The sequence below is a fragment of the Lipophrys pholis genome (genome assembly GCF_963383615.2).
Source record: "Lipophrys pholis genome assembly, chromosome: 18".
Taxonomy (NCBI): Eukaryota; Metazoa; Chordata; class Actinopteri; order Blenniiformes; family Blenniidae; genus Lipophrys; species Lipophrys pholis.
The window spans coordinates 8,348,404-8,373,453 of NC_137646.1; the positions used below are offsets into that span (position 1 = coordinate 8,348,404).

At 43.0% G+C, this 25,050-nt stretch overlaps 2 protein-coding genes across 5 annotated transcripts; both read left to right on the top strand.

Moving 5' to 3' along the window:
* Nucleotides 1-534: 534 nt before the first annotated feature.
* On the top strand, nt 535-4,046 carry LOC308123405 (FH1/FH2 domain-containing protein 1). The gene is made up of 3 exons (XM_080485890.1): nt 535-1,440; nt 3,468-3,608; nt 3,757-4,046. The coding sequence occupies exons 1-3, from the start codon at nt 985-987 to the stop codon at nt 4,012-4,014; spliced, it is 855 nt and encodes a 284-aa protein (XP_080342016.1). The 5' UTR covers nt 535-984; the 3' UTR covers nt 4,015-4,046.
* Nucleotides 4,047-13,191: 9,145 nt separating this feature from the next.
* Nucleotides 13,192-25,050, top strand: LOC308123797 (heterogeneous nuclear ribonucleoprotein C). 4 transcript variants are annotated; one of them, XM_080486478.1, is made up of 12 exons: nt 13,193-13,296; nt 14,714-14,747; nt 17,214-17,304; nt 19,648-19,759; nt 19,946-20,217; nt 21,273-21,345; nt 21,437-21,484; nt 21,893-22,053; nt 22,140-22,253; nt 24,034-24,197; nt 24,281-24,323; nt 24,819-25,050. In XM_080486478.1, exons 4-12 carry the CDS (start codon nt 19,755-19,757, stop codon nt 24,926-24,928), a joined length of 990 nt encoding a protein of 329 aa, XP_080342604.1. In that variant the 5' UTR covers nt 13,193-13,296; nt 14,714-14,747; nt 17,214-17,304; nt 19,648-19,754; the 3' UTR covers nt 24,929-25,050. The 4 variants fall into 4 exon arrangements, with proteins under 4 accessions (XP_080342603.1, XP_080342604.1, XP_080342602.1 ...); XM_080486476.1 differs by lacking the exon at nt 17,214-17,304 and having other exon boundaries at nt 13,199-13,296; XM_080486479.1 differs by lacking the exon at nt 17,214-17,304 and having other exon boundaries at nt 13,199-13,296; nt 24,844-25,050.

Sequence of the window (25,050 nt, forward strand, 5' to 3'; positions counted from 1 at the left end):
ATGTCGATGTCCTAATTTGGCAGTTCCGCTGAGAATACTGTGACGTCATTGTTCAAAAAACGTAATAGAGAATAGAAAAATCGAAACCGATCGCAAAATATGACCAAAACAGAATATAAAGATATCAACGGAGCACCTGAAGAGACTACTTTGAACTTTTCTGTACTTCTAAACACTCTAAATATACAACAAAATGCATTTAAGGGCTAAAAAAGTGGATTTAGCATGATATGTCCCCTTTAAGACAAGGCAAGTACAGAGTTGAACATATCACGAATTGAGGGAAAAATGTGGTCAGCTGGACTCTTTTAAGTGCGCAGGGTTAAAAGGGGAGGCAGAGGGAAGTACCAGATCTTCAGGGGCAGATAGAGAGGTTTGTGTAAACAGAAGGAGCAATACAAACAGGAGATGCAGGCTCGATAAGGAAATTAAGGGAAAGGGTGCAACTCAAATAAAGCAAGTGTGATGCACCAACGGACCAATGCATCCCTCTCTCTCCTGCACTCAAACTAAATCTTTTACTCTCTGCCACTCACAGAAACGCTGGCAGAAATCAGAGTCTCGTCAGGGCTGCAGAAGCTCATCATTTGGAAACTGGAAGTGCTGCAGAAACGCATTGCTCAGATTTTTATTTCCCCCTCAGACTTGGGATCAGGACTGAATGCAACCAACTTGGAAGCAACCCCTTTTTCTCTTTCAAGTTGGATTTTTCTTTTTTTTTTTTACAACTTTGGACTTTTGGAATAACTACAACCTGAAGTTGGAGAGTTGAAGAAGAATCCCAGCACTCACGGTGGATAGCGGATCTCAAAGCAGCTGAAAGATTAAGTTGTGAGTGACTTTGGGGCTTCTGTGGACATTGAGCCAGAGCATCCACAAGAAGATGGATATGCTCGGTCTTTGAGGCGGCAGCTGTCTGCTCAGCAGGAAGGAGACGATCTTCTACTTCATGTGGAACTTGAAGACTCAAATTCAAAGGAATCAATGAAGGAGCCAGAGCAAACGAAGGACTCCAGCTGTGATTCAAACCCGTCCTGGGGCTCCTTCCTTCAACCATCTGCACGTCTTTGCCTGAACTCCTTGGATTTTTCTGACCTCTGGGATGAGGAAGACAGCACGGAAGATGAAGGAGCCCTCCCGACCCAGAAATCATCAACGTGCCCCCAAACCCCTCCAGCACCACCTCCCCTACCGCCTCCCCCTCCCCCGCTGCTCCCGTTGTCTCCCTCCTCTGCTAAAGGTGCACCTATTAAAAGTCGCACCATGAAGCTCCACTGGAGGGAGCTGCAGAACCTGGGCCCACTTCCCAGGATGACACGCTTTGGGACCCAGACTATCTGGGCAGTACTTGAGCCAGTGCACGTGGACACAAACCGCCTCGAATATTTGTTTGAATCCAAGGGACGTAGCACCAGTTTCAATGTGGTTTCTATGCGGCAGGTGAGACTAATGAGACGCAGAAGGATCTTTTATAAGCTGCTTTTTAAATCGGGACAGCAAGGACAGATCAAGCCAGTTAGGTTCATTCATAATTTTGACATGCAAACACTTGTGAAAAGCAATGGAGAACACCAGATCATTGGGTAAAAATAACAATAAAATGAGTTAACAAGCTTCACATACTGAACATAAATATAATGGCAACACTTTTGTTTTTGCTCCCATTTTTCATGAGCTGAACTCAAAGATCAAAATCTGTGTTAGTGAGCACTTCTCGTTTGCTGAAATAATCCCTCCCACCTCACAGGTGTGGCAGATCAAGTTCCTGATTAGACAGCATGAATATTGCACAGGTGTGTCTTAGGGTGGCCACAATAAAAGGCCACTCTGAAATGTGTGGTTTTGCTTTATTGGGGGGGTTCCGGGGGGGTCAGAAAACCAGTCATACCCCATGGAGTGTGACCCCCATTTGCCTCACGCAGTGCAACACATCTCCTTGGCATAGAGTTGATCAGGTTGTTGATCGTGGCCTGTGGAATGTTGGTCCACTCCTCTTCAATAGCTGTTCCAAGTTGCTGGATATTGGCCGGAACTGGAACACGCTGTCGTATGCGCCGATCCAGAGCATCCCAAACATGCTCAATGGGTGACATGTCCGTTGAGTATGCTGGCCATGCAAGAACTGAGATGTTTTCAGCTTCCAGGAATAGTGTCCAGATCCTTGCAACATGGGGCCGTGCATTATCATGCTGCAACATGAGGTGATGGTCGTGGATGAACAGCACAACAATGGGCCTCAGGATCTCCTTGCGGTATCTCTGTGCATTCAAAATGCCAATAATAAAATGCACCTGTGTTCGTTGTCCATAACATACGCCTGCCCATACCATAACCGCACCGCCACCATGGGCCGTGAGTTTTGAGTGAGCGTGCAATTGGCATGCTGGCGCAAGTTATGGACAACAAACACAGGGGAATTTGATTGATGGCGTTTTGAATGCGTATAGATACCGTGACGAGATCCTGAGGCCCATTGTTGTCCCCCCACCCCCCGCTTCTCCCCCGATAAAGCAAAACTGCACATTTCAGAGTGGCCTTTTATTGCGGCCACCCTAAGACACTGTGCAATAATCATGCAGTCTAATCAGCATCTTGATCTGCCACACCTGTGAGGTGGGATGGATTATCTCAGCAAAGGAGAAGTGCTCACTAACACAGATTTTGACAGATTTGTGAACAATGCTTGAGAGAAATAGGTGTTTTGCATACATAGAAAAAGTCTTTGATCTTTGAGTTCAGGTCATGTAAAATGGGAGCAAAAACAACGATGTGTTCATATTTTTGTTCAGTGTGCATCCCTAGGACTGTAAAATGTTGACAAAGCAGTTCATTGAGCCTTCCATGCTTTGGTCTATAGCTTATTTCATGTGTGTTTCTCATTATTAAGTCAAACACTTTGTAAAAGCAAAAGCAACCCCTTATTCAAGTCATATTTTGGGATTTTCTTCATTGTGATGATGCAAAGAGAACTGTTTCATCAGTTAGTAATTCCTATAAGTATTTTCTTTTTCAAACCTGCAAAAGTGCAACTCAAAATCATCACTTCAATCAACCACAATATCATCTAAGGTACCCATATCCATATTAAGGTATATTTACCAAATTTAGCCATTGGGACATCCAGTCTACTACCATCTAGTATTTTGTACCATGTGCCTTTGTATTTAATGTCTGTTTTTAACTCACTCAACAAACAGGAGAAAATGTAGATGGTGTTGCTGCTGAGAAATGAAACGGTAAATTCAACATTACATGAAGCTCTTGGTAAACTGTTAAAACCCTGATAGCTGGACTGAGGACAGACTGGACGCTTCAACGACTCATCACTGTCACCTAGTGCACAATAAGCAGGCCCCACAAACGGTTCTCTGGCTTTTAAATGGGACGCCAACGTGCTTCAAATACATATTTGCAACTGCAGAATATTAGAAATTACTCTCAGAAAACTGAACTTTTGATGCCAACAGAAGCAGCCGACGGTGTCAGTGTTGGGGATGAAGCGCAGTAACATCATCACCATTGCCCTGAGCAGTCTGCCCCCTCCCCGCCTCCTCCCTCCTGCTATCTTCAGCATGGACAGCAGTGTGCTGGACAGAGAGGACGTTCAGGTAAACAACACAGCTCTTCTTCCAGAGGTCAAACTGGAGTGTGCCCACCAATATCTATCATCAACTCCAATACATCGCTGTGAAACTGGACAGATCAGTAGAGTAGACAGATTTCATTTGATTGTTCTTTGTGTTGTTTCTTCCAAAGCGTCTTCAAGCATTAATCCCAACAGAAGAAGAGATTTGTCTGATCAAAGAGGCCAAAGCCCAGAATCCACACTCCTGTCTGGCCCAGGCCGAGTTCTGTCTGCTGACGCTGGGCGACGTGCCTCACTTAAGCCTCAGGCTCCAGCTGTGGGCCTTCGCTCTGGACTACGACTACTTGGAGAGGGTGAGCCGAATCAACCAGGAAGTACTGAGAAGTCAAACATGGAAAGTAGTAGAAAGTTTGTGCATCAACCATTGAGTATAAATAAATATTTTTGAATAGATACCGCCAGAGGTGGGTAGTAACGTGTTACATTTACTCCATTACAATGACTTGAGTAACTTTTTCTATCAATTTTACCCCTGAGAGTAGTTTTACTGCAACATACTTTTTGCTTTTCCTCGAGTACAATTTTGAAGAAAAAACTTTTACTCCATTACACTGGGCTTCATGCTGCTCAGTACCGTTACCTTTGATTGGAATATTTTAAATTTATCACTTTATTTTCATCTCGCAAAAGGCTTCATCAACTGACTCCATGTGACCAATGAAACGATGCCAGACAGTCACATGACTGCACACAAACTCTCCACACACACATTCAAACTCATGGACACACACTGACATCCTGCTCACTGAGATTTTTGAATGTGTTTTACGCTTCACAACCTCCATAATTTTCCCTCCGTAAAACAGAAGATGAGTTCCATGCAGTCTCAATTAGTATGAATGAATGAATGAATGAATGAATGAATGAATGAATAAAAACCTCACATTTCCAGCCTGATTAGAAGTTATATTGTTTCATTGTATCTAAATGTGCACATCCTGATGTAATGACATTAACAAGAAGTTACCCACTACTTGAGTACTTTTGAATCCAAGTACTTTATTACTCTTACTCAAGTAATTATTTGTATTTCTACTCTTCACTTGAGTAAGATTATCCTAAAGTGACAGTACTTTGTCTTGTGTCAAATCTGTGGATAATATTCCCTACTACGCTACTCTGGATAGCAGAAATCTAAACATGACCACCATCGTTCCACCGCCACGCGCTGCGTCACATTGACACGTCATCACCGCGGTGCGCAGTGTGAAAACTCCAGTGTGATTTCCTCCCATCACAACAAATGTCACAAGACTAAAGATAAAACACAGACTTGGTGGCCCACTGTGAATGAATCGCCTCAAAACGCCAAACGCGCGTCCTTCTTCTTGACAGGAAATTGCTGAGCCTCTCTTCCACCTGAAGTTAGCCATGGAGCAACTGGCAACCAGCCAGACGTTCAGGCGAATACTAGCAACAGTGCTGGCAATCGGCAACTTTCTCAATGGATGCAAGGTGACTGATTCCAACCTACATCCTTGATTTTCTTAGTTTCCCTGAATTGACATGACTTCCTTCCCTCTGCCAAGGCCCGAGGCTTTGAGCTGAGTTACCTGGGAAAGCTGTCGCAGGTGAGGGACACACACACGCGTCAGCCGCTCCTGCACCACGTCTGTGTGCTGCTGCTGCAGCTCTACCCGCAATCCTCTGACCTCTACTCCGACATCACCGCGGTGACTAAAGCCGGCAAGGTCAGTATCACTCAACCACTCCGCTTCATTTACTGCCAATGCTATTTCTTGTGCAATGAGCTCGCTGTGATTTACACCGAGTCACCGTGTTGTGTTGCGTTTAGTAATTAGAAATAGTAGTAGCTTGATTTGAAAACTGGAGTTACTATTTCTTAGTACATTTAAAAGTATCCCGCACGCCACACTGGATCCCTGGATCAGGATCTGGCCCACAGGGCATCTGTCTTACACCCTGTTCTGAGTGCTTCACAAGAGATTAACAAAAAAACTCAAAGGAAGAACTGATGCTTGAATAAACAGACACACACATTGATCACATTTCTTACATCTACGTATACAGACCCACAAAACTCTTCGATTATATTCTATTTATGTTATGAGATTAATAAATCATGTCAAATCAAATCAAATCAAGCCTTATTACCGTTTAGCTGTACATACCACAGTAGTGCAGGAAAAATGAGAAACCCACATTTATGCATTCACACACTCCCACTCACACACATAAACATACACACGTTTTACAGAATTTGCAAAATTGACAAAATTGGCAGTTGAATTGTTATGAAGTGTCCAAAGCAGCAGCCCGTGATGTAAAGAAGAGTTTGATCTGAAGCAGTCTGAGGACAGAGGAAGACGTTATGACGGGACATGGACAGTGACTGATTCTAGAAGTATAATTCAACATGGTCCAGTTGGTGAAAAGGACTGGAGAGAGCAACAGATGATGAGACAGAACTCCAGTAATAAGTGAAAGTGACTTGTTGTGTTTCTTTATTTCTACAAAATTCCTTTAAAATATCTGTATTTATTGAAACATTTACAAAAAGATTTTTTCGTTGTGAGCTTTAAATAATCAAGACATTTCCGAATGGAGTGACAAATCTGGCTGTCATGGCTCCTTCAGACTCACAAACTAACGTTGTGGTTCACGCACAAACACCTGGCATTCAGTATTGCACGTCATCTCTTCAGAGCAGACATTTACACTACAAACCCAATCAGTGTTCACAGCAGGCCCAGGTAGGGTCAACTCTTTCATGTGTGGCAGGCCGAGCGCAGTGAGGTGACGCCAGACTGTAAACCTCGTCAGTCAGTAAGTGGGAGAATGGTTTGCACAAACAAAACAAAAAAGCAAAGAGAATATGCAGCTCTGCTCTACAAATATTACCACGAGGCCATACCGCTCAGCGGCAGCTGCCCAACTAAATACAAACAGGGGGAGGAAAAGACCCCGCTGTGCCACATGGACCCACAAAACAAATACTGCTCAAGCACCCTGCTAAAGCTACATGCAAAAATCAAGATATGATAAGAAATACAACATAAACTACACAAGATAAAGAATTACACCGTACAATGTTCCAAACATAAAATACAAGTTATAATGCAATGTGCAAGCAACACATGAAAGAACAGTGCAGAGGAAGAATATTGTGTTAGAACAGGAAGGAAAAAAGAAAAGAAAACGGAGTAAAGTCTGGACACTTTTCCTTAATGTGCTTGATTTTACAAAGGCAGAGGGCAGACTGTGGAAAATCAAGATTTCATACCAAGCAAGCAAATTGCAACACTCCTCTGCACATGTGCACCAGGAGGTTTAATGGGGAACGCTGAATACTGAAGACTGAAATCATAATCATTCAACATTCAGCATTTATGTGTTTACTCTGAAATTAGACTGATTGTTACTCACTTTGTCACAATTGATAATCAATCAGTTTTATCAGCTCTGGATCATTTGAAGAGGAAACTATGACATATGAACATGGTGCTGCTGATTCAGCAGTAATATTCCACTAAAGAAACATCTATACCACTGCAGCTCGTTGGTTTATGATTATTTGGATCTGTAAGTCTGATATGTGACGATATTAAACATATGAGATGAATCTAGCTTCTATTCTCCACCTCACAATCAGCGCTGCAGGTTCCCCGTCTCCCAAATGTACTTCTCAAGGTTCAAAGTTTGCGTACCGGTACACACATTCTCCTGCAAAGTTTATTTTTATCGATCACAAACTTTGTATGGGAAGTGGCGTACGCACCTTCCAGGACCTGTTTTGTGCTTCAGCAACCTCTATGATTTATCCCCCTGGTCACCAATGTCCACCTCCTCTGTATCAGGCCTCCTGGACATTGTCTCTGGTGCTCTCTGCCTCCCTCTGGTGGCTACAACATGAAGGCAGAAAGATGATGGAAGTTTTTAAGTTGCTGCTCTCCTTTTGTGTGGGTCTCCAAACAAATCATTGGTACAACTTGCACCACATTTAACGAGTCCTCCACAGTGAAGTTACAGATTTTAAGCGATGTGCCACCAGGGGACCCAAACTGTAGATATGATACAACCGGCAGTCTCACCTCATCAAGAGAATATCCCTGCGTTTGAGGCCTTTCTGCGTGCAGATAGAAAATGGTTAGATGAAGCCTTGAATTTATATGACTACAGATTTAAATACTGAGAGTTGTATCCATGTGTTTGTCTTCATTTTAAGTGGGTAGGGGTAATTGATTTTTCTGTTGAGGTTGGTTGAAAATCTCAATTCAGGAGTCCTATGGCAGCCCTGTAGTTTGAACCTGATGAAGTACATTAAACTGACACTTGAAAAAAAGTGCTTATAATTTTGCCACCCATAATTCCTACATCCATGATAGATCACATGATAGATCACCATTTGGTCGTCCAATTAAAATGTGTGAAATTTCTGTAGCATCAAGTTGCTTCACAAAGATCAACCCAACTGATCCCAACACATTTTGGAGATTTGAAGTGAATTCAAACCGTTGGGAAACTACAATAAAAGCAAATGTAATACTTCAAATTCACAAATGCTTCTCTCATCACCCCAGTGCGACTACTCGGAAGTCCAGTCAAGCTTTATAAGACTCGAGGCTCTTTGCAAATCTTCCTGGGAGCAACTGAAGGTGCTGGAGAAAGTGGATGACAAGAGGAAAGGAGGCAGCGCGGAAAGGAAAAGAGGAGGAGGAGGAGGAGGAGGAGACGAGGCCTTGATCCAGGAGGGTTCGCTTCGTCCCAAGCTGCCAAAGATTCTCAAAGAGTGTGAAGAACGGCTGAAAGTCCTGAGAGCTGTCCATCGACGCGTCATAAACAGGTGTCCTGCTGCTGTCAAGCAACCTTCACACCATCAAAGAACTTTCCTCCTTCACCACTGTTTGAGTGTGAGTGATCGAGCACAAGCCTTCTGTTTCTGCAGGTTTCACTCTTTCCTCTTATTCCTTGGCTACTCGAAAGCCATGGTGCGAGACACCAAAGCAGAAGACTTCTGTAAAACCATCAGTAACTTTTCACTGGAGTACCGAGCCGCGAGGCAGGCCGTTCTCCTGCAGAGAGAGCGGAAACGGCAGAGGAGTGGAGCTGAAGGCCCAGCCGCCAACACTCCTACGGAAAGGAGGACGGGCCAACAAACTCCATCACAGGTGGGATGTTTTAGTAGAATTCACAGAGACGAACTGACGTTGACGTGGTTGACTTCAGCTTGTCGAGTCATGTTCCCTCCAAAGTTAGATATACGTGATCCAATTCTGGCCAAGACAAAGTCATACATCGTCCACTTTGACAATCATAATTGTCTCCCAGCTTGTGTAAATAAAAAACCCTTTCCTTCTACATGACTGAGGTGGTTGCTGAGCCCATATGAGCCCATATGAGCCCATATGAGCCTCAGGTCGTCGGACAGGGTCCGTCTGGTTCTCCCAAAGTTAAGCTGAAAAACAAAGGTGACTGTGCCTTTTCTAACAGGGCCCCTCGACTGAAACCACCATGGAGATAAAGCTGACTGTGCTAAAACTCCTGAAATCTCACTTCTGCAGACTTGTTTTTAGGTGGTGGTGTAATTTGAACTGAATAACCATTCTGATTATCAGACCGTGAGTGTATTTTTCTCATACTTCTCTGTCAAAGCACTCGCAAAACATTGTTTTTAAGAAATCGAGTTGGTGAGGATGCCAAACAAAAGAGGAGAAAAAGTGAGATTTTATCACATAAATTACAGAGATCGGCCGTAACAAATCCATACTGATTCACTGAATCAATACTGTCTCGTCATTCTGGGGGATATGTTGGCAAAGCTGTGATGTTTAGACAAAGGAAAAGTTGTGAACGAGCTACAAGTTATTTTATAGCCCAGACCCTCACAATGTTAGGCTTCATGGCTGAGCAGAGTGCTCACTACCACCTTGCTGGTCCAGCAGGAAAGTGATGAGCAGATGAGACTGGAGGAGGTGCTGAGGACACCTGACTCCATTTCCAGACTGGACGTCACTCTACCTCGAAACCGCAAGAGGATGACTGAACTCCACGGTACTTTCACCCTCATTCACCATCTCAATTAACTTCTTTCAACGCTTTTTATATGATGTGGCGTCTGTTTGTGTCTTCTCAGGTTCACTGTGGCATTAAAGGATCCTCACAGTCACTGCTGGTTGTTATACAGTTTAGTTTACGTAGTTTTTACATTATGTTTACATTATGGTGTTTGGCGTTAAGAAACACACTGCAGACTTGAGATCATTTTTCACTTTATTTTTTGATGTTTTAAGATAAGGGTGCATTAAAACGTGTTTCCGAGGCATTAGCATTTGTGCATCTGCTCTTCTTTTAGCTCACTGTCAAATAGTTGTCACTTTAGTTAGCATTTTGCCCTTTTCAAAACGAGAATTACACATTTGTATTCATTATTTCAATGGTATGAATGACAAATTATAACATTTATGTTATGTATAATTTTTTAATAAAACATTATTATTATTGTTGTTGTTGTTGTTGTATTAGAAGTAATGATACTATTACAGTGATTAAAATAAAGCTGCTGGTAACGTCGTTGGGGAAACAGCGTGAGTAATTATGGGATGTTATTTCCTTGCGTCAACATGTGTTTTGGGTGACCAGAGGCCTGTACTACGAACCGTGATCAACATATCCAGGATCTGTGTCTGAGTCTGTGTCTGTGGGGGTGGGTGTGTCTATCAAGATCAGGGGGGGAGGATCACGGGGTGGGAACACGGGTGGGGTATACGAGGTTGGCTGTCCTCCGACCGGGCCCGGCCGGTCTCGGCTTGGCGGCTTGGGTCGGTGCCCGGTGCCCGGTGCCCGGTGCCCTTTATCCTTCTCTTGTGGGCTCCTCTTGCCTGGGGGGATTCTTCTCTGCATTCTCTATCTGGTGCTTTCTGGGCGGGGCGTGGCCCTCTGGGGTGGTTCGCTGGGGCATCCCCAGTCTGGGGGGCTGCCGTCCGCCAGGGTGCCGAAGTCCGGGCCCAATGACCTCGGGCCCCGGGGTGTCGCTACAGGCCCCCCTACTACAGCTCCGGCCACACCCAGTGGACAAACCACACACACACACACACACACACACATTTCCACTCCTCGTGAGATGTGTAGCTGAAGTTGCTGGTTTTATACCATCATTCGTTCAACTTTCAAAATCATGTTCCTCTTTTGTGGTTGCTTCTTTGTAAAATTCATGTTCCTGCTTAAAAATCATGTGACTGTCTAGATAGAGCTGCTCAGGCTGGTTTAATCTAATAACAGTTGGAAAGTATTTGGATCAGTGTGATAACTGCAAATAATATATGTACACAACAAGGGTATTGTATGTTGATGTCCCGTCAGATTTACTGAAGTAGAGATTATTCTCTGAGAAAATGAAGAATTAAAACACATCCACCTGGCTAATAGCGACACTGCTGCTGCAGCCAAAGCCAGAACATTCCTGACTTGTTAATGCTGACTTGGTGAGATTATACCAGATTAATCCATCAGCGATATAAACAGACAGCGCTGTGATCACCCAGTTTCACACTGAGCTGAACTTCCTCACTGATCTTCTTTTACTTTAGATTTTCCATCCAGTTGTTTTGAGGCTGAGTTTCTCTTGTGTTTTGTGTTGGAATATTAATTCATCACTGCGAAGGCATGAGTAGTTCTGGTTCCATAAATTCATGTTTCTGCAGTTCTGTCAGGTGTGATCATTAACCTCATTATTACTGATCAAATCTCGTGGAGCAAAACAGACTTGGAACAAGTCAAGAATAAAAAGCTTCAGTGACCAGGATTTATTTTATTATGTCAAAAAGATCGCTCTAAATGAATTTCTCCTCTCAGCTGCAGCTCACTGCTGAGCCTGCGCACTAATCCCCATCATTAAAGAATGGGCGGGTCATTTTCCAAGAGATCTGATTGGTCAGGAGGCGGAGCTCCGACCTCTTATCCAGAATGTAACCTGCTCCTGAGCAGGTTAGACGTCCATCCGGGGTGATTCATCCCGGTGAGAAGTGCGCGCGCGTCGTAGTACAGAAATCCCAGGGTTAATCCTTGAAGTTATGTCAATAAGAGGAAATCCAGATTCGTAGTACAGGCCTCTGGTCACATGTGGTGAGCGTAAACCTGCACCTAAGCGTTTTCACTCAAACCACATAGGCTTCATGGTGTGAACAGCGTGTGTCACAGTGACGTCACAGAAAAATACGTCATACGTAAAGGTCTTCAGTGCATGCTGTGTTTTCGTTTAAGAGAAAGCGCCGGGCTGAGGTACACAATCTTTCCAACTTTCCAGAGAATCTCTGTAAAGGAAAATGCCTGGGCATCTGCAGAGGCATGGTGATTTATAGCAGCCGGGGCAGAGGAACCGTCCAGTGCAAGTTGGACGACTCATATCGCAACCAGGCCATTTAGTGGAAGTGACGTAGAGGTAATTTTACAATTCGAACTCAAGTGTTGAGCCTGAAATACATGATAGGGACAAGTGTAAACAGTCGGCGTCAGGGCTTGCCACTTGTGATCTGATCACCCGAAACGCATGTTAATGCCAGGTGTGAATGAGCCCTAAGTTTATTGCAGTCATACCTGTGGTTTTTGTGTTTCAGTTGTTATTACCCTACTCAGTGCAGGTTGTGTTATAACTGTGTACACCACTAGTGAAACGGGTGTGGCAGCCGGTCGCACCCCTCTTTGCTGCATGATGTGCTTGAAGCCATATAAATGAAAATGAATCAAATAGATGATGGTGTATAACTCAATATAATAGAACTTATATTACAACGATACTTACACAGACATGGAGCACCATACACTATGGCCTCGATTTGCACTCCATCTTGTTGTATTTCTTAGTTCAATGCCATTCTGTCAGATGTTGAAGCTGTCTATCCATCCATCCATCCATCCATTCATCCATCCATCCATCCATCCATCCATCCATCCATCCATCACTGTGAGAAATTAATATAAATGATGGTGTATAACTCAATGTAATTCAACAATCCCTCCCTGTTATAAATTAAAAAATGAATGAATGAATGAATGAATGAATGAATGATAAAATAAAAAAAAATAAAAAAAATACATGAATGGGTGAATGAATGAATAAATAAAGAAATGCATGAATGGATGAATGAAGAAAGAAAGAAAGAAAGAAAGAAAGAAAGAAAGAAAGAAAGAAAGAAAGAAAGAAAGAAAGAAAGAAAGAAAGAAAGAAAGAAAGAAAGAAAGAAAGAAAGAAAGAAAGAAATGTCCTTCACACAAAACAATGTACCACAACAAAAGGTGAATAAAAGTAGAACAGCACTGATAATATGTGGGAGGAAAGTAGGTGTCGATGTTAATAATAAATAACAGAAAAGACGTGAGTGGAACTTTTTAAAGATAAAATCGACTTTCAGTTTCAAAACAATCCTCACAGCTGTACGGGTGACGTTACCCCTGACGTCTGCGACTGACGAGCATCTGCTCCAATCAGCGCAGAAGATATCCTGACGTGGTGCCCGGCATCCAATCATATCGCTTGGTGTCGTCAGTGGGCGGGGCCTGCGCCGCCTGTGTGTGTGTGAGTGGACGCCATTTCGTGTGTTGGTTTCAAGGTGATTGTGAGCGTGAGCGGATCTTTACCCCCTCAAGTACAAACAGCCTTGAATTGTTCTCACTTTTTAACTGTTAAGCTCCCGGTGAGTATTTTTAAACGACAGATATTTTTCCACCTTTTTTCGGTTATTTTTTTTCCTGACTTTGAAGCGTCTTTGGGATTTTTTTTGTTTTGTTTTTGTTTTTAATGATATTTTTGTCCTCAGACTGTGTTGGCGTTCATTCCGTGATGGCTGCAGCCTATAAACTACACACACAGCTAGTTCTAACTTCCTTCCACGCCAGTCTTTTTTGTTTGTATTCCACAAATAAGACATTTTACAGAGCTGGGATGCTGGGTTATTGTTTTATCTGTCTGTGGGCTCATTTTCTTGGAAGATTGTTCCAGGATTTTCTGGACACTGCTTCAGACTGCTCGCCTCCCTCTCTTATTTTTTCCCTCTCTGGAAACATGTTTTTAAATTCTGCTTTTTATTCTCACTGGTGTGTTTTGCCCTGACTTGATTTGCGGTGTTGACATTGAGCTATTTTCTTAAGATCTCGTCAGCTGGTGTATTTTCTGCAGGAAAGATGTTTTTCCCTCCTCGGTGAGGAAAATGGGATTTTCTTCATGGACGTGATCAAAACAGCAGTTTGATGTATGAACAGTCGTGGGGTTTTTTGTTGCTCTGGTCCCACATGATGTCTTCATTTTGTGTTTCATATTTCTCTGAGCTGTGCAGCTGCATGAAGGCTTACACTTCTATTATTCACTATTAATTTATAGCTCTCCATTTATTTGTTTAATTCCCTACGCTCCTGAAGTTAAGTCCCTCCAGGCTGCAGGGGGCGCTCTGCTGCTGCTCTGAACACCCACAGAGAGGAGGACAGAGTGGGGACCCTCCAGTTCCAACCCCCCCCCCCCCCCCCCCCCCTTCCCAACACTGGTGACTTTTCTTGCAAATGTTCCAGCTGTTTTTAAAAGATGAGTAGAGGAACTGTGCAGCTGGAGAAAGCCACCATGGAAACGTATTAACATTGATCTTTAAACACATTTTGCAGGGGAAGAAAGACCTTGTGGTGTGGTGCCAAAAGGATATTGTCCATTACAGAGTTTCTCTCACTTGATATGGTTCAATGATGGTTTTGTGTCATTGCAATTATAAACTGTGATAGTCAGCGAATGGGAAACCAGAATAATCCGTCTGCAACACATTTGGCTGCTTTTTATCATAATAAAAAATTTGTTGGAGGGTGGTTGAAGGAGCGCTTTTAATCTATCCTTGAAAACACTGGCACGCACACACACACACACACACACACACACACACACACACACACGGTACATATTCCGAGCTCAGCCGGGTTTTCCAGGTGAAACTGTCATGTTTTATGTTTAATTGTTCAAGTAATCCTTTTTGTTTGTCCCAGCCCTCACAGCCCCTCTTCCTGCTTGTTGTAGAAACACTTTAAGGTCTTCTTTTCTAATTTGACCTTTTTTTTTTGTTTCCCCCCGTTTAGTTTTTGAAGCCACTTTTTTCTGCAGCGGCAAATCGTAAGTTGGTCTCAAGCCTGTTATTTTTTTCCCCTCAACTTTTGCATCTTTTTTTTGGTTTGTTTTGTTTTTAATATTGCCCTTATGATTCCATCCTTTTATGACAGTTCATTTCTTTCCCCCCCCCCCCTTTTTTGGATATTCTCTAGGTAGTAGCATGGTTTTTATTTTTTTGCTGTGAAAGTGTAAGAGAGCAGCCTGATTTTGAAGCAGTTTGACCCCTGATGACCTTGTAATCAAGCCTCCCACATATTTCCACTTTCTGATCATCAATGCATCATTTTGATGGTTAAATTCCCAAATTGTATCGTAGCTAACTACCAAATAACACCTCACCTCACGTTGTCCCTGCGCACCATGCTGAGATCAAGCACAAAGGCCCATGTTAATATTTAGTTTCCTCCTGTGCTTTGTAAGGACTGTTTTGGAGTGTGCATGTCCGCAGATGCTCACTTAGTCAATTTTAAGGCTTTAATAACATCAACATGGCAATTATCAGCCTAGAGACCCCCCCCCCCCATCAAACCAGCATGCTGACACTAATCAGTGAGCACAGAACGCTGATTCTCGTGACCTTTTAGTTGGAGTTGTCAAGTAATTATCATTTAAAAGCCAATCACAAAGCCCCTCATTTGCTGCCTCACCTTTTAGATATGTAGAAGAAACACCGAGAGTCCGCTGAGCTGCTCAGATGTGACGCGTCTCCCTGCGTTTTGTCTTGTTCTTCTCCGGGCAGCTGCGGTTGCAGCGCCTCTCACAGTCCAAGCTCATTCAACACTTCTTTATTGTCACAGATATGAAATAATAACCCTGCGAGAACACAACTTTATATTTTCCCACCATGGAGCCCCAATGAGTCGATGAATGTTATTTCCAACCATCTTTTATACACGTGGCTGTAGTTTGCACCTTTTCTCTTATTTTGGGACGTAAAAGAGCTTAATACTTTCAAACGTCAACATGCAATTCATTCTTTTAGTTAAATCTTTGCTTACTTGTCACAGCTATTAACTCTGAGGCTGTTTATCATATCTGGAAAGTTTGAAGTGAGATTAACTAGTCCTTATGGTGACCTGAGGATTCACCAGCACGTCACACGTTTTACTGGCAAAAACACACAATAACATTGAATTACTGCCAGAAAATAAGTGTAGCATCAAGTGTTTCACTCGCATGAACAAGAATTAATCAATAATGCAAATTTACCATTTAAAAAAAAAAAAGAAAATGGATTCTGTGACTCAGATTGAAAATACACCAGATTAAAATTCTCATTTCATAAAAGAATCTAGAGCAGGTTATGAGCAATGACTCAGTACACAAACAATACAATGACTTTTATTTGTATACACAGGGTAAGATATTATTTAAAACTAAAACATTTAATAAGGACAAAGTCCTTTTTGTTACACTGAAGGTGTACATTTGAAATGAAGCAAACTTACTGTGTTTTATGTGTACTTGTGTGTACCTCATGACAACTAGAGGTCAGCGTTAACGTCAGCTAGTACACTTAATGTCTAACGTGTTGCTTTTAGACTAACTGGAAAAATACACGTTCATTTAATTGTTGGAGGTTGTTCAGCTCCATTGTGTTTAATGTTATCAGTTAAGTCAGCTCAGTACAAGGCTGGTCCGTCACAGCGTCCCTGCTTCACCATTCAGTAGCAGACACATGCAGCTAGTTTGTCTCTAAATGAAAACATTGGCTTGTGACGTGGCCGAGATGTAGACCCGACATGTTGAAAATGTTACGGCTCTCCCTGGTCTCCCCCCTGCAACTAACAACGCGACAATAAACCGCTGTGGATCGCTTGTGTTTCATTCCCACCACATGAAGAGCCTCTCCATAAGCCCTGGATACGACCTGCCGCAAAGGATTGAAAACGTTTCAAAGCAAACAGCCGCTGCTGTAGACGGCCCGTCTCCCTGCCAAAGCAACAAGCAAACCGGGCAAATTGTCAACGAGAGGAGAGCAGAGCATTAAGCTTTGGCCAGACGGCTTGCTGCACATCATGTAATCCCTCATCGGTCCTGGCAGCTCCTGGGGGGGGGGGGGGGGGGGGGGTCAGTGTGGCCCGGCTGGCTCATGATGAGGTGAACCAGACTGTGGAATTAGCAGGTCTTCAAGAGACGCATGGAGGTGTGGCGACCACGTGACCCTGTGTCCAACTGAAACCAGAACCAAATCAAAGGACCTCTCTAAAGTCAGACTTCCCCTCATCTGGCTCGTGCCTGTGACAGATTCTCCCACTTCTGCAGTGTTACACAACTTTACTTTCACATCTAACGTGACAGCAATGTCTCAACACTGTCGCACCACATTAAGCTTCTGTGTGTGTGTGTGTGTGTGTGTGTGTGTGTGTGTGTGTGTGTGTGTGTGTGTGTGTGTGTGTGTGTGTGTGTGTGTGTGTGTGTGTGTGTGTGTGTGTGTGTGTGTGTGTGTGTGTGTTCTGCTAATTGCAGGTGAATCAGTTAAAACAAGCATATAAGGACCAGTGGTCGCAGTAATCAAGGGAACATTTGGCACCAAGCAGGATCGATTCTGATTTCAGAGGTGGGAACAGCCCAAACATATTCTACTCAAGTAAAAAGTACAATCACTTTGATAACTCAAGTACAAGTAAAAAGAAGCTCATATAAAATGTATTCAGAGTAAAAGTTACAGTCACTTTTTGAACAGCGGGAGAGCAGTCTCTCCTGAGGAGTAACAAGATAATGAAACATAAAGCTCAAAGTAGTTGTTCTTAATGAAAGGAACAACTTCACACTTTAAATTGTGATGCAGTGAAACTAAATCTAGAACTCAGAATGTTTGACGGTGACAAGCTGTGACTGAGACCAGCCTGTGCTGCCAGGTACCATCACCAGGATTTTAAGACTAAACTATGACACTGGTTGATATGAAGCTGCTCTCCCTGTCCAACAATAGTAGAGCGAAGGACTGAAGACGGAGCTGTACCACGGTTTCTCAGGCTACACAGTCTCCTTTCAAATTGTGTACTCACCAGTATCATACGGTCATTTCTCAAACGTTCTCTGAAATTGTAACATGGGAACGTTTCATCTACCTGTTCTCCACAGCGGACAGACTTCAGGTCACGTGACTGTCGAGTTGCTCCCGACAGGAAGACAAAACATGGCTGACGTCCCTCATGTTTCCTGTGGGATTTGCTCTCTTCTAATGACTTGTGTCTTTAGCTTTGTATTGAGAGCTTTTCTAGCAACAAAATTACACTTTATTTTCATAATATCTATTCGGTTTATGTATGTGAGCCATACTTGTTTTGTTTGAAAGTAAATTCATTCAGCTTTCTCAACAAACCTTTTTTCTCTTCTGTGGTTGCCACGGCGTTGCTACGGACACTCAACAACGAACAAGAAAGAAGTTTATGTCGCATCACAGTTCTTAAATCTACAGTCGTACGTTTGACCACAAATACACTTCTGCACATTAAACAATGACTTCTGTTTACTTTTCAAAACAAAACTAAATCTTATAAAAAAAATTATGAAACAGATCAAAGCATTTCAGCCACAATGCAAACTACTGTTAAAAAAAATACTCTTAATGCAATACATGTATCATGTAATTTTATTTTATAAGATAAACCTAACAAATGAATGCCATCTTTTAAAACAGGTTTGATTAGACCACAAACTGTGATCCCACACCACAAATTAATTTCTACTTCATTTTTAGTATTAAGATAACTAAAGTATTATACAGGTAGTTTTATGTCATTTCTTTTTATGAATGATGTTTTTTTTATTCAGAAGTGTGTATTCATACTGCTAGAATGATGTTCCCCTTCTGGAGTAAATCAATAAATCAATATGTCTGTCTGTATGCATGCATGTATTGCATTACAACACCGCTCATGCCTTTCCTAATGTTTTTATTGTATTTCTGAAGGTAATGAAATATGGACATTACAACAACAAGATACCAATAATAATAATGATGGGTAATAAATCAACTAAAGTTTAAAAAAAGAGTGAAATAATAAATGATAAAACTGACAATATATGTATTTAAAAAAAGAGAGAGAGAGAAATTCTACATACCACATGGACCCGAGCTCTCACTCCAACTCTATTTGGTTCCCCTGAGAAATATAAAAAAAATTGTTTGCGACCATAAGGAATCACAGTCGGAGGACTTTAGAACTGTGGTGCAATAAAATCCACTAAATGCATCTGTAGTATATATTTACATTTCTACTTCAATTAATGACAAAAGACAACCGCCTTCATTTTTGGTCTCTATAAAATGTTCCAAAAGACATTTTTCTTGGTCATACCTTTGGAAAGGAAACTCCCAGCGATAATCGGACCTCAGAGGTGGATTCTGTCCTGGCCGTGGAACGACGGACCAGGGGCGTCATTTATAACCGTCGCTTACGCACAGAGAGGGCCTGACAGATGCGTACGCCACTTCCCAGTCAAATGTTGTGATTTATAAAGAGTTGGAGACGATAGAAACCGATGAGGTGGAGACTTGAAGCCCGATTCATCTCATACATTTAATCCCATCACATATCAGACGTAAAGCTCCACATTTAATGAGCCATTAGACCGACCACTGAATCTGCTGCACAATGATCATGTCATACTTTCACGGAGGCAGCAGGCCTGCAGCCTCGGTGCCCGGAACGTCCTCGTCTCCTTCCACCTCGAGAGTGACTGAGGACACATCACATACGTCCACTGAGTCTTTTCACAAGTCCCTGTTGAAATACTGAATTCATAGACTAAGTGGTTAAGAAGCTGGATGGACAAATTAATAATTGTATGTAAGAAAGTGATGACTTCACGATAGTCATGATAAACCATTATTTATCCCACAGGTTTGTAATCTAACAAAACTGTTTTTTTTCCTTTTTTGGGGTAAATTTAGAATTGAAACAAGCTCTTTGGAGGTAGAAGTTGTGTCCAACGCTCGTAGTTTCTGGTCGACCAGTCTTCTCTCCAGCAGACAGAGGCACCGAGCTGAGCTGAGACACAATGGAGTGAGTATTGGCTGCTTTATGACCTGATCCCACTCTGTCATCGCTATCCTCAGGAAACACACAGACGGTTTCAGGAGAAGCTAAAGCAGAACCTAGGAGCCGCGTTAAGGACATTTCTGATGCTTTTGACTAAATACAAGAGCACTTTCTAATTTCTTTTCTTCTTTTTCCCCGCCCACTCCCCAGTTGGTCGTCGTCCTCCACCTCCAGCCTGATGGCCAGCAGCAACGTGACCAACAAGACCGACCCCCGCTCCCTCAACTCCCGCGTCTTCATCGGAAACCTCAACACCCTGCTGGTCACCAAGGCTGACGTGGAGGCCATCTTCTCCAAGTACGGCAAGGTGGTCGGCTGCTCCATCCACAAGGGCTACGCCTTCGTCCAGTTCTCCAACGAGAGGAATGCCCGGGCCGCCGTGGCGGGGGAGGACGGCCGTATGATCGTGGGACAGGTGCTAGGTGAGGTGAAGCGCAGGGACAAAGCATGTGAGGCCACACAGGACCAGCTAAATCAACATGTTCATAAGAGAATTCAGTCTTCATGTGGTGAGGACAATTCTACAAGTTTCTCAATTATTAATGAAACACTTGAACCGCAAAATACACAAAAGTTCTAATCACATATTGATGAAACTGGCTTCCAATCTCGTCTGAATGCAGACAAACAAAAGAAATACAAAGACCACAGCTTTGGGGGCATAAAGCTCACAGATTCCTCATCGGTCACAGCCCAAAGGGCTTTCTGATTACCCATGCAAATACATGTAGAAACACAATTTAGACACATTTGTAATCAGAAATAGAAAAAGAAGATGAATAAAAACAAAGCATGATTATAAATAAAGAATTGGCTGAAGATCGGGGCTTAAAAAGAAGGTCAAAACGCAGCACTCTCACCTTATAGAGAAGAGGCCCCGCACTTAAATACAGGTGAGGGTTTGAATCCTTTCTACGTGGAAGATGAACATTCAACAAGACGAACATTCTCACTGTGCATGTGTTTCTTTTCTGCCCCGGTACTCCTGTTTCCTCCAGCGGTCCAAAGACATGCATCTAAAATCAATTAGAAGATCTGAAATCTAATCAATCTTCTGAGTAACAGGATGTCAGTTAGAAAAAACAGGTGAACGTCTTCATAATTGTGAGAAGTCATGCAGCAGAATGCAAACTGAGTGAAGGCGGCGCTCGAGCAGCTGAGTCACCTGAAGATAAATGTACCTTCTTCATCTTCAGTATAAACCCTGTATCTCACAATCTAAATATGTGGGCGACACTGCTGCCCTCTGGCGTGAAAAATCTCATCTTTAAAACGACAGAGAAGCCCCACGTCTCATACGAGACAAAAGAAACGTTTCAGATGCATGTGAATGATTATTAGCAAAACACCTCTTGTGGAGGTAATAACCCAAATTGGCCAAAAACACAAAATGAAAGTGTAATAAAGTATTGCTTGATAGTTTTTTTGACTTGTCCTCCATTCGCCTCTTAGTGACGGGCTCTTTTCCTCCCTGCAGACATCAACCTGGCCGGTGAGCCGAAGCCTCACAGGTCCAAGACGGTGAAACGTTCTGCAGGAGACATGTACAGGTCTGCACCTGCTCTTCATCTTCATCTTCACCGCAGCAACGTCTTCACATGAGCTTCACAATGTCCATCTTTCCATGGTGTCTTTTTACAGCTCCTCTTTTGACTTGGACTATGACTTTCAAAGAGATTACTATGACAGGTGAGCTGCCTTTTATTCATCGATTTATCTGTAATAGTCTCGTTTTATTTATCTCAGTTGGCTTGATGCCATTGCTGAACAATTAAAATATCTTGTTACCACCTTGTTATTAGTAACGACCTACAAATGAGTTAGAAATGAAGACAAACTAAAATAACATTATGAGCAATTGTAAGGTTCCACTAACATGTACTACTTGCTTCCGTTGTTTGCTCAAGTGACTAAAAAAGCAAGATACCCTTCTTTATGTCAGGAATCATTTAGAAACCAAACGTGTGTTTCGGTTTGGTTTCTGGGCTTTTCAATTGCTGCAGGCGATGCGTTTTCCTCCTCGGGTCACCTCCGGCGCTCAAGACAAATGTGTTGTCATGTTGGAACTTGTTCTGACATTAATATCTTCTACGTCAGAATGTACTCCTATCAGTCCCGGGCCCCTCCTCCACCTCCACCCCTGTCCCGTGCCGTCGTCCCTTCAAAGCGTCCCAGGGTCAGTCTGAGCGGCGGGGCCAGCCGACGAACCAAGACCAGCTTCTCCTCCTCCAGGAGCAGCCAGAGGACTTCACGTACAAGTAGGCCCAACCGGGAGTCCCCCACCCCGCAGAGTCATCAACTTTCTCCATCCTAAGTTCAGCTTGAACTCTGTGTTGTCTCCTAGTGAAGGCCGACGACCTCCAGACCATCAAGAGAGAGCTCACGCAGATCAAACACAAAGTGGACTACCTGCTGGAGAGCCTGGAGCGCATGGAGAAGGACCACAGCAAGAAGTCAGGTAGCACCGCGGAACGGCACTTTTACTCATGTAATAACTCATCCAAACAAGAACATGTAATCAATCTGGACTAATCTATTGCATGAGCTGTTTCATTACCCAGAAGAACTCTTCTGATTTAGTCGCCTCTCAACCTACCAGGTTGTTGTTTGGACTGTGGGACAGAGGCGGAGTATTGAAAGAGAACTCCACCCAGAATCACTCCCAGCCTCCTGCACCCTGGCTGTGTCCTCCATCTTTGACAAAAGCATGTTGCACAGTGTAGGACACCACTCACCCCAAGTTCCCATAACGTGTCTTCTAGATCTGGAGAGGAGCTTTTTTCCTCAACACTTATTAAGTCTCTGGACTAGATCCAGCAGACCAAAGTGTGTTTTGAAGTGTGAACCTCAATAAGTTGTCAGTATGTGTACCGAATTTCATAGCTGCAGATCTCCTCAATTTTGCAGGTGGCGCTGAAGAGCCATTTTGTAACTCACGTGTATTTCCCCGTATTACCAAATTTTCACCAGAGTCTATGTGTATGAAAGGTTTTGTAACATGTTGAGTACGTTTAGGGCTTTAAAAGTACATTTGTTTTGTCGCGAGAATAATAAAAAATAATCTGAGCAGTTTCACTAGGGACCCTGTTCTTTCCTTTTCTGAATCTAATTAAAAAAAAACGTTGTTTCATCTCATTATAGTTCAGGAGACAAAAGACTCTCGTGCCTCCCAGGATGGTTTAAATTTGCCTTCCTTCTTTTCCTCTGTAAGAAATGAAATGAAACCTTCTGGGATTCGCCGGCTTGCCTGTAATTAACACAGTGGCAGGTTCCGACCACACCCAGTGGGCGCACACACACACACACACACACACACACACACACACACACACACACACACACACACACACACACACACACACACACACACACACACACACACACACACACACACACACACACACACACCTCCACTCATCAGTGTGATGTGCTGCTGATGGTTCTTGTTTTCTACCATCATTTGTTCAACGGTCAAAATCATATTCTTCTTCTGTTGTTGCTTCTTTGTTAATTCATGTTCCTGCTTGAAAATCATGTTCCTGTTTAGATAGAGCTGCTCAGGTTCCTTTAATCTAACAGCAGTTGAAAAGTGTTTGGATCGGTGTGATAAAGATAAATAGTATATATAGCATCAACAAGGGTATTGTCTGTTACCCCCCCACAGGAAGAGACTCCAGGTCTTTTCCTGTTGCAAGAGCAAAAACTGTTCTGACTCCGGAAGACTCTCAATCATATCATATTGTTGACCGAAGCTGCCAAACAGGACAAGGGAAAAAATTTTATTTTAAAAACACAACTGCAAGAAGTTTTCACTTAAATGTGAAATTCAGGGGAGAATACCCAGCAGAAAGATGACATTTCCTAAACAAGCTGTAAAATCTGCGGGCTGACTTCAAGGCCACAGAGACTCCTGAGTGAGAAGATAAAGTGTCTGTCAGCATCTCTTTGAATTAAACAACATTTGACCATCAAGTCAAACTGCTTCTGTCTTTGGTTGTTTTTCTGTGTGCAAATAATTGGTTCTATTCTTTTGGCCACATTCATTCCTACACACCTAATATGACCCCACGTTCACAGGGGATGTTTCACCTGAAGGATCAGCCAACCAAGGCCATGACATCCACATACTTGAACAACTTCAGATATCTGTCAGTGACCATGAAGAAGAAGACAAAGCTGCTCCGTTGGTCCAACTTGTTCAAACAGGGTTTTTCTTTTTGCTTCACGTTTTTTCACAGACCTGAAAATTGGAAAACCAGAACCTGGGGAAGTGTCTCCCCTGCACTCTTCTACCTCCAGCAAGAAGGACGACAGTCTGAAACGGGAGAGGGAAAGCCAGGAACTGAATGACTCTGACGAAGAGGAGGAGGAGGAGGAGGGAGATCTGGAGGATGAAGATGAGGTGAAGCATGAGAGTTATTAAGCTAATTGTTGTAGAATTTTGAGTGAATGTTCTGTTATTCATCCATGTATGTCACCGCTCAGATGAAAAGTAGAGGAAGAGATGAAGAGGAGGAGGAGGAGGAAGGTGAGCAGGAGGAAGGAGAGGACGATGGAGACAGTGCCAGTGGAGTCCTGAATATGACATGATACAACACGACATGTGTATGTCAGTTTGTCCACACCAGGCTTGTTGTAGTAGTCACTCCTCTCATACGCAGACCGACGACCTCCTCTCACATTTCTTTGGTAGTTTTATTATTCCACCCTTTTTTTAGCATTTATAATTTTCCCTCATTATTTTCTGATCCGAGAAAACTAAAATTAACAATGTATTTGTATTTGTCAAAATTATGATTTATTCATCACCCATCAGGAGAAAACGTTTATCTAAACAGGAACAGAAATACACCCGGGTGCCGTGAATCAACATTTCACCGCAGCCAAACATTGAACAGGAAAGAGATTGAGAATATTTGACATTTTAGCGCCTGCACTGCTGCCTCCTGAACAGCAGGTGGAAGTGTTACCCGACAACTGGCCAGACAAAAAGATCACAATGACCCATTTGTGTTGCTCCCAGAAAATCATCACCTTCTGTTTGTCAGACAACAACACAGACGTCTCTCCCCAGACTGCGTCAACCCTCAGAAGAAACCCTCATTGGTCGGCGGAGATCTGTGTTTGTTGTAGAGGCGTTAACAACCTTACCTGACCTTGGCTTGTGTAATGCAGTGATACTGTGTGTCAGTCTGTTTTCTGTTCTGTTTCCTGTATCACTGGTGAAAGTGAATAAACATGTTTTCCAAGTCTGA

Bases quoted from the DNA above. Each gene is read 5' to 3' on its own strand.
- LOC308123405 (XM_080485890.1), top strand. From the start codon at position 985: ATGAAGGAGCCAGAGCAAACGAAGGACTCCAGCTGTGATTCAAACCCG. The intron at 1,441-3,467 runs GTGAGACTAATG...TGATGCCAACAG, and splicing joins ATGTGGTTTCTATGCGGCAG to AAGCAGCCGACGGTGTCAGT. The intron at 3,609-3,756 runs GTAAACAACACA...TTTCTTCCAAAG, and splicing joins TGGACAGAGAGGACGTTCAG to CGTCTTCAAGCATTAATCCC.
- LOC308123797 (XM_080486477.1), top strand. The intron at 22,054-22,139 runs GTAGGCCCAACC...GTTGTCTCCTAG, and splicing joins CCAGAGGACTTCACGTACAA to TGAAGGCCGACGACCTCCAG. The intron at 24,324-24,818 runs GTGAGCAGGAGG...TGTTGCTCCCAG, and splicing joins AGAGGAGGAGGAGGAGGAAG to AAAATCATCACCTTCTGTTT.